We start from the raw sequence: 13,523 nt of genomic DNA on the forward strand, positions 1-13,523 counted from the left end.
TGTGATGATTGTGAGGTGCTATACAAATTCAACAGTCACAAGACCGGGATTTCAAATAGGCCTATGGCACGTCAAGGGGACTGTAGCCTACTGTTCAGATGGGTTTAATGGAAACTGAAATCTGGACATAACCTCTCACATACCTTTAATATTAACTCCTTGAGACAGTGCAGTAATATTTAACAAGTAATCTAACAACTTCCTAGTACATACAAATCTAAAGGGGTGAATGAGAATATCTACATATAAATATATGGATGAGCGATGGCCGAGTGGCATAGGCAAGGTGCAATAGATCGTATAAAATATAGTATATACATATGATATGAGTAATGTATAATATGTAAGCATTATTAAAGTGGCATTTAAAGTGGCATTGTTGAAAGTGACTAGTGATCCATTTATTAAAGTGGCCAGTGATTGGGTCTCAATGTAGGCAGCAGCCTCTCTGAGTTAGTGATCACTGTTTAGCAGCCTGATGGCCTTGAGAGAGAAGCTGTTTGTCAGTGTCTCAGTCCCAGCTTTGATGCACCTGTACAGACGTCGCTTTCTGGAGGGTTGCAATGTGAGCAGACAGTGGCTCGGGTGGTTGTTGTCCTTGATGATCTTTTTGTCCTTCCTGTTACATCAGGTGCTGTAGGGGTCATGGAGGGCAGGTAGTTTGCCCCCGGTGATGCGTTGTGCAGACCGCACCACCCTCTGGAGAGCCTTGTGGTTGAGGGCGGTGCAGTTGTCGTACCAGGCTGCGATACAGCCCGACAGGATGCTCTCGATTGTGCATCTGTAAAAGTTTGTCAGGGTTTTGGGTGACAAGCCAAATTTCTTCAGCCTCCTGAGGTTGAAGAGGCGCTATTGTGCCTTCTTCACCACACTGTCTGTGTGGGTGGACCATTTCAGTTTCTCTGTGATGTGTACGCCGAGGAATATAAAACGTATCACCTTCTCCACTCCGAGTGCCCTCACCTCCTCCCTGTAGGCTTTCTCGTCGTTGTTGGTAATCAAGCCCACTACTGTTCTGTCGTCTGCAAACTTGATGATTGAGTTGGAGGCGTGCATGGCCACGCAGTCGTGGGTGAACAGGGAGTATGAGCTCTCCCCAGTGTTTAGGGTCAGCGAAGTAGAGATGTTGCTTGCTACCTTCACCACCTGGGGGCGGCCCTTCAGAAAGTCCAGGACCCAATTGCACAGGGCGGGTTATTCCTCTTGTCCAGAAGGGATAGGGCAGTGTGCAGTGTGATGACGATTGATTTGCATCGTCTGTGGACCTGTTGGGGCGGTATGCAAACTGAAGTGGGTTTAGGGTGGCCGTGATATGATCCTTGACTAGTCTCTCAAAGCACTTCATGTTGACAGAAGTGAGTGCTACGTGTCGGTAGTCGTTTATTTAAATTCTTTGCCTTCTTGGGTACAGGAACAAAGGTGGCCATCTTGAAGTATGTGGGGGCAACAGACTGGGATAGGGAGCGATTGAATATGTCTGAGGACGCGGCTAGGGATGTCGTCTGGGCCAGCAGCCTTGCGAGTTTTAACATGTTTTACTCACGTCAGCCACGGAGGAGAAGGGGGGGGCACTGTCCTTGTATTGGGCCGCGACGGTGGCACTGTATTATCCTCAAAGCGGGCAAAGAAGGTGTTTAGTTTGTCTGGAAGTGTGACGTTGGTGTCCATGACGTGGCTGGTTTTCTTTTTGTAGTCTGTGCTTTCCTGTAGACATAAGTCTCACGTCTGAGCCGTTAAATTGCAACTCTACTTTGTCCCTGTACCGGCATTTTGCTTGTTTGATTGCCTTGAAGAGGGAATAACTGCACTGTTTATATTCAGCCATATTTCCAGACTTCTTTTCATGGTTAAATGCGGTGGTTCGCACTTTCAGTTTGGCGCAAATGCCGCCATCATCCACGGTTTCATCATCAATATCAGCATCATAAAAGCTGATATTATTTTACAGCGCTCTAACTCTGTAGCACACACACACACACACACACACACACACACACACACACACACACACACACACACACACACAGAGAGAGAAAGAGACCCTTACACATCTCACTCTGCCAGTAATAATGTAGACGTAAAGATGTACACATGGATGGAGGAGGGGAGAGTTCAAGGTTTAATATGGAGTCAGCCTTGGATTAGGTTATGTTGACTATAAGCTATTTATATAGGCCATTGGCTATTAGTAAGCACATGAGTCTTAATATATGAATATTTCCCTTTACTGTACATCCGCTTATGGGTCTGAACACGTCATTACATATTTATAACCCATACAGATCATATTCATAAGCCGTACATAACCATTTCACAGAGCGCTCTGTTCTCCTGCTGTATAATAGTATGTCAGTGTGCGATGCTAGGCTAGGCTAGCACGTACCTTAGCATACCACAGATAATTAGACTTTAGGCCACTTCCCTTATCTCCCATTCCACTGTGTAAACTAACGCTGAAATGGAATGGATGTCGCTGGCTATGGGCACCTCCAGGAGAAAAATACTGAATTTAGAGAGGTGGTTTGAGAAAAGCCGTCCTGTGTCGAGAATATACCATTCAGAAGTGCTCTGTTTCCTTGGTTGTTAGTAATGACATGCTTTGGCTTTAGCCTGCATTTGATTTGTTTGCATATTTTCGGTCTAGATTTGGCTAATCTGCAGGCATAATTGACTATATTCCAAGACTGGAGACTAAGGATGTTAATGGTTAACCGTTAATCGGTTAGCTGCCTGAAAATACATTTGACCACCGGTCATGCTTATGGTTTATAGATGTTGATCTCTGTCACATTTGGAACTGCCGGCATTAGGAGCTCTGTTTAGAACTGTGTTTCCCGCAAACTGCATTTTGGCAAATGTTTGAAAAAAAATAACGTTTCATTAGCTGCTTCATTACAGGAGTTGCAATGTTCAATAATAGACTATAGCCTTTTGCCTGTAAGACGGTAGGCTTGCTATTGTTGCATGTTTCCATTAAGCTCTTCATGAAAAATGTCCGGTCCGTGTATGCATGTACTGTATGTATCAGAGAGGAAGAGGCGAAGTGAGAGGTTTCACTCTCGCCAAAATATGTCCAAAATATGTCCAATGCGTTTCTATGGGCTTATTTTGGGCCTAAGCTTGTTTCCTGCCTTCAGACGACTCCCATTGTTAAGGCAGAAACATAAGCATCTCATCATTATATGAAGATCTCTGATAGTTTTTTCTGTTGGCCACGTCATTATACTGTTTGGTAAAAATGTAACCGTTTGTTGACCGGTTAATGATGGTCAGTTAGTTGGCAGCAAAACTGACCAAAATTTGCATCCCTACTGGGGACCATTCTCTCATCCAATACAGCACCTTCCATCTTCATTGTCTTAAATCACGTCTCATTTCTATCATATTAACGGTTGATAGACAGTGAAATGACCAAGCCCTCTCCTCTCTCTCTGCCCACAGTAACCAACTACAGTAATGTAGTGAAGGCCCCAGGCTCAGATTCAGATGATGAGGACAAGCTGCACATCGTGGAGGAGGACGGGAGTCTGGCAGACGGGGCTGACTGTGACAGCAACGTACCCAGTGAAGATCACAACGGAGACCGCTGGGATGAAGGTGATGGTCTCACACACACACACACACACACAGTGGGACACGCACGCACACAGATCTCCGTCTCCCTCTCTCAGTGTCTGTTTCTATGTGTGCTTTTTGCTGAGCGTTTACTGATGTACCGATTTACTGATTTTTCCTTGTACTGAACTCAGTAAAGGTGATGTCAGTAAAGAATACCTAGTACCTTGACCGGGCTCTACCTACCGTGTAACTGTGATACAGTGAAATGAAACGGGTACTACAGGCTGCAGGGTTAATTCTAAGACAGGAATCCTCGTATTTAAACAGGACAATGCCACCAGGGTAGAGACCTTCAGCTTTCCAAAATAGACCTGCCATGGTGAGAGCTTTATGTCGCCAGTGGGCATTGGAGTGCTCTACCGCGCTGTGACTGAACTAAGCTTACCTTACACACATACTCACACAAACAGTATATACACACGCACAAACCTACATATACACACACACACACACACGTGAAATTGACATCACCGCGAGACGAGTCTGACGTCACGCCCCAAAACACAACAATGTGAGGTGTTATTAAAGGATGTTAACATTTCAACAGCTGTACCAAGGCAATCTCGCATAGAGAATTAGCTCGTGGTGTGTATATATGTGTGCGTGTTTTTGTTTTTATTGTCCTTATGGGGACCAGAAGTTCAGAAGTAGGGACATCACAAGGTAAAAGGCTATTTTAGGCTTAGGGGTTACAATTAGTGTTAGGGTTTGGGGTTGGGTTAAGGTTAGGGTTCGCTTATAGGTTAGGTTTGGGAAAATAGGATTTTGAATGGGAATGAATTGTTTGGTCCCCAAGAAAGTATTCAGACCCCTAGACTTTTTCCCCAAAAAATGACAGCCTTATTCTAAAATGGATTAAATCGTTTTTTACCCTCATCAATCTACACACAATACCTCATAATGCCAAAGCAAAAACATTTTTGCAAATATATAAAGAAAACAAAACTAAAATATGACATTTACATAAGTATTCAAACCCTTTACTCAATACTTTGTTGAAGAACCTTTGGCAGTGATTACAGCCTCAAGTCTTTTTGGGTATGACGCTACGAGCTTCGCACACCTGTATTTTGGGAGTTTCTTCCATTCTTCTCTGCAGATCCTCTCAAGCTCTGTCATGTTGGATGGGGATCCAGGCCCCTCAAGGACTTTCAGAGACTTGTCCCGAAGCCATTCCTGCATTGACTTGGCTGTGTGCTTAGGGTTGTTGTCCTGTTGGAAGGTTAACCTTTGCCCCAGTCTGAGGTCCTGAGCGCTCTGGAGCAGGTTTTCATCAAGGATCTCTCTGTACTTTGCTTGTTCATCTTTCCCTCGATCCTGACTAGTCTCCCAGTCCCTGCCACTGAAAAACATCCCCAAGGCATGATGCTGCCACCACGATGCTTCATCGTAGGGTTGGTGTCATGTTTCCTCAAGATGTGACACTTGGCATTCAGCACAAATAGTTTAATCTTGGTTTCATCAGACCAGAGAATCTTGTTTCTCATGGTCTGAGAGTCCTTTAGGTGCCTTTTGGCAAACTCCAAGCGGGCTGTCATGTGCCTTTTACTGAGAAGTGGCTTCCGTCTGGCCACTCAACCATAAACGCCTGATTGGCGGAGTGCTGCAGAGATGGGAGAACCTTCCAGAAGGACAACCATCTCCATAGAGGAACTCTGGAGCTCTGTCAAAGTAACCATTGGGTAGTTGGTCACCTCCCTGACCAGGGCCCTTCTCCCCCTATTGTTCAGTTTGGCCAGGTAGCCACCTCTAGGAAGAGTCTTGGTGGTTCCAAACTTGTTCCATTTAAGAATGATGGAGGCCACTGTGTTCTTGGGGACCTTCAATGTTGCAGAAATGTTTTGGTACCCTTCCCCAGATCTGTGCCTCGCCACAATCCTGTCTCGGAGCTCTACGGACAAATCCTCCGACCTCGTGGCTTGGTTTTTGCTCTCACATGCACTGTCAACTGTGGGACCTTATATAGACAGGTGTGTGCCTTTACAAATCATTTCCAATCAATTGAATGTACCACAGATGGACTCCAATCAAGCTGTGGATACATCTCAATGGTGATCAATGGAAACAGGATGCATCTGAGCTCAATTTTGAGTCTCATAGCAAAAGGTCTGAATACTTATGTAAATACGTATTATTATTATTTTTTCAATACATTTCTAAAAATGTTTTAATACAATTTCTAAAAACCCGTTTTCGCATTGTTCATAATGGCATATTGTGTGTAGATTGAGGACATTTTTTTATTTAATCAATTTTAGAGTAAGGCTGTAACGAAATGAAGACTTTCTGAATGCATTGTACATGCAATGTAACAGGTCATTTGCAGGGCTGTTTGATTTGGATCGTTGATTATATTGTATGGAGCTGGTTCAGTTTGCCCAGTGTCTTAGCTATGGTATGTGCAGTGGGTGACATTTACTAAGTATGTTAGCTAGTGGTTGACATGGAAGGGACAGGTTATTTGACACAGTGTGATGTGACAGAGTTGTGTTTAGATCATGGTGACTATGTATGTAAACAGACTTATAGGACAAAATGTTCTTCATGGTTAGATAGAGGTAATCAGCATAGCTGCCAATAGAGAACAGAGTTGAGCATTTATTTTTGTGGACTGCCTGTGATGCAGACAGTTTCAAGCTCTCAACAGCTGTCTCACACCTGACTGACATACTGTAGCCTACTCTGCAGACAGATCCTGCTGTCATTGACATCACTATTATGCCATATCCACCCGTCTATCTGCATCGTCCCTCTTAAAGGGGAAGTTGGGGAGGAATGCCATTGGTCTCTGAGAACATTAAACACTTCAAAAGCATGAGTTCTACTTAAGTTGCCGAGGCTTTAGAAAGCTGGCTGCTGGCCAGATCCATGCCCGATCAGGCACATTCCTTCTCCCTTCCTCCTTTCTTCCTCCTAATTCTCTCTCTCTCTCTCTCTCTCTCTTTCCCTGTTCGTCTTCCACTCTCTCTCCTCGTCCCTCTCGCTCTCTTTTTCTCTCTCCCTCTAATAAACGCCAGCTCTGTGGGAATAAACCGATGAAACATAACGCAAGTCTCAGCCCTTTTCCTTTTAAAACCAACACACCTCCACACTCATCCTCCTTCTCTCTCTCTCTCTCTCTCTCTCTCTCTCTCTCTCGCGCTTTTCTCTCTGGAAAACAGTTGTCGGTACTCCAGGTCGGCGTAACCATTGAAAGCTGCAGCCACCCACTCATCTTTCCCTTACCCTGGCTGCTTGTGGCGCTCGCTCAAATTAAAGCCTTGACGTGGTTTTCACTCTGCTGCAGTCCCCTCGCTCCCTCCCTCCGTTTTCCCCCTCTCTTCCTGAATCATTCCCCCTGATCATATGGTATCACTGGCCCCCTGCTCACTGTCATTACTCATTTAGTTCTAAATGAATATCCACTGTAGTACTGCCACAGCCCGTGGAGTAAAGCATTGCCTTTACCCACCACCTCAATGAAGAGGCCGGATGATTCTATGTACCAAGGAGAGGTGAAAAAAATGTATTGAGGTGGGATTTGTTCCATTACTGATTCATTAATGACAGTATTCTCTGTTCAGTTCAGAGTGAACGGGTAGGGAGGAGAGGAAAGGAGAATGTGTGGTTTAATACTAGGAGGTAGCCACTAATATATAGTCAGTGGAGGGAACTAATACAATGATCTCATGAAACCCAGGTTTAACTGACCTGCCTTTTGGAAATATAGTTCTTTCCACGCTGTAAGATTAGCGTGTTATTAGGCATGGCATGTGCTCACGTCATATGGTCGATACACAGTATGATGATTTCGTTTGAGTAAATTCCTTCTGTCTGGTCACTGCTGTTCACCTAATAGCTCGTCTGCAATGGGCCATGCGTTTCCCCTGAAGATGAGTCTCAATAAAACATTTGAATGCCCTAACTCAGGATAATAGCTACAGCAGGAGTCATGGGCATTGGGGAGCACATAATAAATTCCTGTAGGGCTTAAGTCATGATACTCTCAGTCAGTAAGTTAAGACACCATGGAAGAACAGGAAAGGAAAGGGAAAGCGACAGAGAGAGAGAGAGCACTGGGAAAGTTGTGTGGTGGATACTCAGGGACTGACTCTCTGATAATACTGAACTCAAGTTAAGTAAATCATCCCGAGCATAGATAAGATAAACCTCACATTCATCCCAGATCCCACTGGCTTGCATCCTGTTGTTTCAAGATTATTTTAACAGACTGGGTCTATCACTCACTGCTTATCTCAGAGACATGTTGGCTCCCCCTCTCCTTTCCTGATAGAAGACACCTAGTAGGGGCAGGATGCACGGCCACAGGAAGTAGGGGTCAAAGGTGAGTCCAGCTCACCCAGGACAGGAAATGCTGATGTGGTCGTCTTGTATAGTTAGGCTCATGGGACCCCTCTGTATCAGGTTACAGAGATAGTGTGTGGGTGTTCTGATGATTCTGGCCTTCTAGCGTAAGCTAGAATTGAACTCTTTATTTAAGCACAACAAGGAAAAAGGATTTTTATATCAAGGATCAAGGTCGCTATTCACGTAATAAACAAGTAGTCCCTGAACAACGGCCACCATGGGGGAAAACAGCTGCCGTTCCCGATCTGCACTCATACAGCATAGCATAGATGTACATAGTTATTACTTCTAAACATACGCTTAGGGTTCTCATACGCTTTTTGGGGTTCTCATATGCTTACAATGTTGATTTGATTATTGCTTGAACAGTTGCTAAGATCATATTTTGTTGGTATTTTTGCAAAATACCTATTTTGGATGCAGTAGTTGTTAGCTAGTATGCTAGTTAGTTAGCCAAAGGGCATTTATTTAATTTGTACATGTAGGTAAAGTGACTATCCATAGATAATAAACAGCGAGTAGGGGCAGTGTAAAAACAAATGGTTGGGCCATTCCTCTGACACACCTAGTATATAGGTCCTGAATGGCAGGAAGCTCACATTGAGGGAGAGGTTGTTGTCCTGGCACCACACTGCCAGGTCTCTAACCTCCTCCCTATAGGCTGTCTCATCGTTGTGTCGTCAGCAAACTTGATGGTGTTGGAATCGTGCTTGGCCACGTAGTCGTGGGTGAAAAGGGAGTACAGGAGGGGACTAAGCACGCACCTCTGAGCCCCAGTGTTGAGGATCAGCATGGCAGATTTGTTGTTGCCTACCAGTTGCAGAGGGAGGTGTTTTGTCCCAGGGTCCTTAGCTTCTTGATGAGCTTTGTGGGCACTATGGTGTTGAATGCTGAGCTGTAGTCAATGAAAAGCATCCTTTTGTCCAGGTGGGAAAGGGCAGTGTGGCGTGCGATTGAGATTGGGTCATCTGTGGATCTGTTGGGGCAGTATGCGAATTGGAAAGGGTCTAGGGTTTCCAGGATGATGGTGTTGATGTAAGTGCTACAGGGCAGTAGTCTTTTAGGCAGGTTTCCTTCACTTTCTTGGGCACAGGGACTAAGGTGGTCTATTTGGGCCGGCAGGGTAGCATAGTGGTTAGAGCGTTGGACTAGTAAACGGAAGGTTGCAAGTTCAAATCCCGAGCTGACAAGGTACAAATCTGTCGTTCTGTCCCTGAACAAGGCAGTTAACCCGCTGTTCCTAGGCTGTCATTGAAAATAAGAATTTATTCTTAACTGACTTGTCTCAATAAAGGTAAAATAAATAAAGCATTTGCTGAAGGAATGAGACTTGGAAGAGTGGCAATGCGAGACTAAACCAATGCAAATGCTTAGCTAGGTTCCAGGAATTGTGAATATGGCCATTAGAGGCTGGTGGGAGGAGTTATAGGAGGACTGGACTCATTGTCATGGCTGGAAGGGAATCAATGGAACAGAGTCAAACATGTTGTTTCCATGTGTTTGATGTGTTTGGTACCATTTCAGTCTAGATATTAAAATGAGCCCGTTGTCCTATAGCTCCTCTTACCAGCCTCCTCTGATGGCCATGTGTGATCAGTCACTTTATGAACTCTATCAAGCCTCTTACCGTAACACAATATTTCCCATGAAACCATGTGGTTTTGGAACACTTCACATGTGGATATTTTTCACATGAGATTACACAGGTGATGCCCTGCAAATATAAATGAGTCGTTAGGATGTCCCCGGAACGTCACGCAGTCAAAGTGTTTTCAACTGATATATTTGACACACACAATTACATTGTGTATGTTTATTTATACAGCAATTATTATTCAACATGTCCTCACCTGGGATTTGAACTCAAAACTTTTTGGTTCACGGTATTCTGATCTTCCTGCTACGACGCCATATCAATAACACATTTTACTTGGATTCCTACACTTTGGACTTCAAAGTAAATCTCAGATTTGTGAAAAATAAAAAATGGTATATTTATCATATTGATTCAGGAGTAACATTGAAACAGAATCATATCCCCCACCAACATTAGATAACTATACACACACAAAAACTCAAATTGCTGAAATAAGTAAATCAAATCAATGATGAAAGAATAGTCAGATTAACTGATAACTAAAATAGAAGTGCAGATGGCACTCTTTGCTAAGTGCAGAGATGTATTATAGGTAGTGAATCTGTAGGGGACCTCTGAGCACCTGAGGTTGGTGGCACCTTAATTGGGGAGGACGGGTTTGTGGTAATGGCTGGAGCGGAATTAGTGGAATGGTATCAAATACATCAAACACATGGTTGACATGTGTTTGATGCCATTCCACTTGCACCGTCCTCCCCTCAGCAGCCTTCGCTGCTTCTAAACATTTTACAGACTTTGTGGCACAACAGGAAGTTCAGTCTAACACAAATTCAGAGATGTTGAGTTCAAATCCTAGGTTGGGTCATATTAAATCAGGTCTAAGTGATCATGTCAAATGTAATCATATTGATTAAAGATGTTTACAATATTTTATCTTGAACAGTGTATCACTTGCTTTTCAACGCCATGACACTTTATTACATACCTAAACACACAAAAAAAATGTGAAATAGCTGTTTTCACATGTTGAGCTGAAATGTTCACGTCAGAAAACAGTTGTCCACTATGTTCACATGTATTACATTTACAGTATAACAACCACTGTTCCTAGGCCGTCATTGAAAATAAGAATTTGTTCTTAACTGACTTGCCTAGTTAAAGAAAGGTAATATATATTTTTTGAAACATATAGGTAATAAAGACTCGGGCAGGGAGAGGTTGAAAATGTCAGTGAAGACACTTGCCAGTTGGTCCGCGCATGCTCTGAGTAGACGTCCTGGTAATCTGTCTGGCCCCGGGGGCCTTGTGAATGTTGACCTGTTTAAAGGTCTTGCTCACATCAACTATGGAGAGCTTGATCACACAGTCATCCGTAACATCTGGTGCTCTCATGCATGCTTCAGTGTTGCTTGCCTCAAAGTGAGCATAAAAGCCTTTTAGCTCGTCTGGTAGGCTCTCGTCATTGGGAAGCTCGCGGCTGCGTTTCCTTTTGTAGTCTGTAATAGTTTGCAAGCCCTGCCACAGACAATTACAAAATACATTTTTTATAAATCTTCTTTAGAGTCTAGTCAGATAACTCCAGAACCTGTCCAAGTATTTCACTCATGCTTCAGTGAGTTCACGTCCATGTGTCATGTTTGGCCATGTTGAAACATGCTGATAAACTGACTTTTCATAGACTGCCTGACTGGCTTTGACCCTTGTGGCCTTCAGCTCTTATTTACTGTAGCAGAGGTCTGAGAGAGACGGTGAATGGGGCCATAACCGTAAAACAACCAGAGACCTGTAACACCTCAGTGCCGACCGCCAGAGCAACCCTATCTCACACACACACTCTACATTCAGTCTCCCGGGTTGGTGTGTGTGTTGGAGATGTAGGCTGTTACATCATTCTGAGACCCTGAGTGAGGCAGGGATCAGGTAACTTCAGGCCAGGGTAGTGGACTGTAGATACAGAAAACAGCAACATGTGTGACTGTTGAAATAGGTTGTTATTTAGCTGCTTAATGTTATTAGAAGAACATTGAACTGCAAGAAAAATTTAATCTTACAAATCTAGCTCAACGGTGAAAAACTGAAGACATTTCTGAATGGTTGAGAGAGAGAGAGTGAAGGATCCATTGAGGCCATGGGAAGTAACGCTGTGGCTTAATGTGAGGGTTGGGAGGCACTCATCTGTTTCTCCCCCTCCATCCTATATTGAGGGTGGATATAATCCTGCAGTCAGACTTTCTCAGCACCTGGTGATTACATCTCTCTTTTTCTCTCCCTCTGTATCTCTTGCTTTCTTTCTCTGGTTCTCTTTCTTACATACACTGTGTTGGCCACTGGATTTTTTTTCACACTCACTTTCACTCGCTCTCCTTCTCCTCCCTCTCCTTTTTTTGCTGTGAGGCGGCGGGATGGAGGAGGTTCGGCTGAATGTGTTTAATAACCATGGTAACCAGTAACTGTGTGTGTGTGTGTGTACCGTGTCGTTGGCGTAGGGATGTGTGTTCCGTGTAGTGGAACCGTCCATTTCTCACCTTGTCTCATCGCTGTTATAGTGCACAGGAGAGAGCTAGGAGAGAGCCAGCCAAGGGATGGGCCCTGTTAAGTAGGAGGGCTGTTGGAATTTACTGGGCCTGCCTGGCTGAGTCACGGAGCGTACAAGCTCCCCTCTGACACAGCAACACACAGCTGGGTCTCACTATCACAGCTCTTTACACGCTCGGAAAAACCTTGACACTTAAGAAACTAACAGGATAATTAAATTCCCCTTGACTGATACATCTGCTCAGTAAATAAAAGTTGTCTCTCTTTAGGGAGGTAAACAATGGCGTTAGGTGTTTTATAATCATACTCTCTCACTTCCTGTCAAAGTGAATGTGTTCCTATTCTGTCAACCTACCTGGTAAAATAAGGGTTAGTAATAATGATAATAACTAGGTGTATTTCTTTATTGTTTTAACTGCTGACACGCTATACCCTGTTGTGTACGTGCTTCAGGAAGCGAAGCCGAGCAGAGAGACGGAAGCGTTCCACTTCCTAAATGTGTCCTCGAGTTATGCTGTTTCCTACAACCTTATTTAGCTCCTTAATTAGCCCTCATTAGTGGCGCAACGGCAGCAAATGTGATGCGGAGGAGAGAATATGCTCCCTGATAACGAATCTCATTTACTGGTGTATTAGGATATTAGTTCCCACAGTGGCCAGGTTGTTCTTTCTTATCCAGAGAGGAGGTTGATCTCGGCCTGGGGTTTGAGGAGGCAGTGAGGCGTTTATGTTTGAAGTCTATTGCATTGGGATTGGTTGATTGTAGGGATACATCAGATGTACTAACTCACCTAGTTGTAGGTCACAGTTATAATGTATTACAATTGTGATGTTTTATAACAATGGAGAGGATTTTTGATGTCCCTTTCCTCATGTTCTTGTCCAAATAGTTGCCTGTCCCTGTGTTTCAGCGAGGGAGGAGTGTGGTTCGGATGGGGAGGATGACGGCAGTACAGATGCTCTGGTGGAGGAGATACTGCAGCAGGGAGACACGACCATCATCTACCCAGAAGCCCCTGAGGACGAGCCCTGCCAGGGGACGCCCGAGGCCAGCGGACATGACGAGAATGGTAAAGACACACACACACACCTCACCTGCACACCTTTCTCACACACACACAACATACATACCTCACTTCATCGCTCCTCTGCTTTGTACTGGTTCAAAGTACCAGTTTTCATGAAATAGTGTCACTGATTAGCCATAGATTCCACTCTGAGTCAAGCTCAGCACAGAGCAGGGGTAGCACACATTCCACAAAAAATACTTTGTACCTTGACCCCCCCCCCCCCCCCCATCCCCTACAGGTTTGCCTCCAGGCAACACCTTGATTTGTTGTTCGGGCGACTGTATCTCCCTCTAAAGGTGTTAACTCCCCCACATTAACACACACACACGTAGGCACACACCGCTGTGAATGGACAC

General features: G+C 44.3%; 1 protein-coding gene across 1 annotated transcript in view; it reads left to right on the plus strand.

Annotated features, from left to right (window-relative positions):
* The window catches only part of LOC115130444 (zinc finger E-box-binding homeobox 1-like), a 91,347-nt gene that overhangs the window by 61,543 nt on the left and 16,281 nt on the right, over nt 1-13,523 (plus strand). Inside the window, exons 2-3 of the mRNA XM_029661599.2 lie at nt 3,442-3,597; nt 13,009-13,167. Coding sequence (XP_029517459.1) covers nt 3,442-3,597; nt 13,009-13,167 — 315 coding nt within the window. The remainder of the gene's footprint in view (nt 1-3,441; nt 3,598-13,008; nt 13,168-13,523) is intronic.

The sequence above is a fragment of the Oncorhynchus nerka genome, linkage group LG6 (assembly GCF_034236695.1).
Source record: "Oncorhynchus nerka isolate Pitt River linkage group LG6, Oner_Uvic_2.0, whole genome shotgun sequence".
Lineage (NCBI taxonomy): Eukaryota > Metazoa > Chordata > Actinopteri > Salmoniformes > Salmonidae > Oncorhynchus > Oncorhynchus nerka.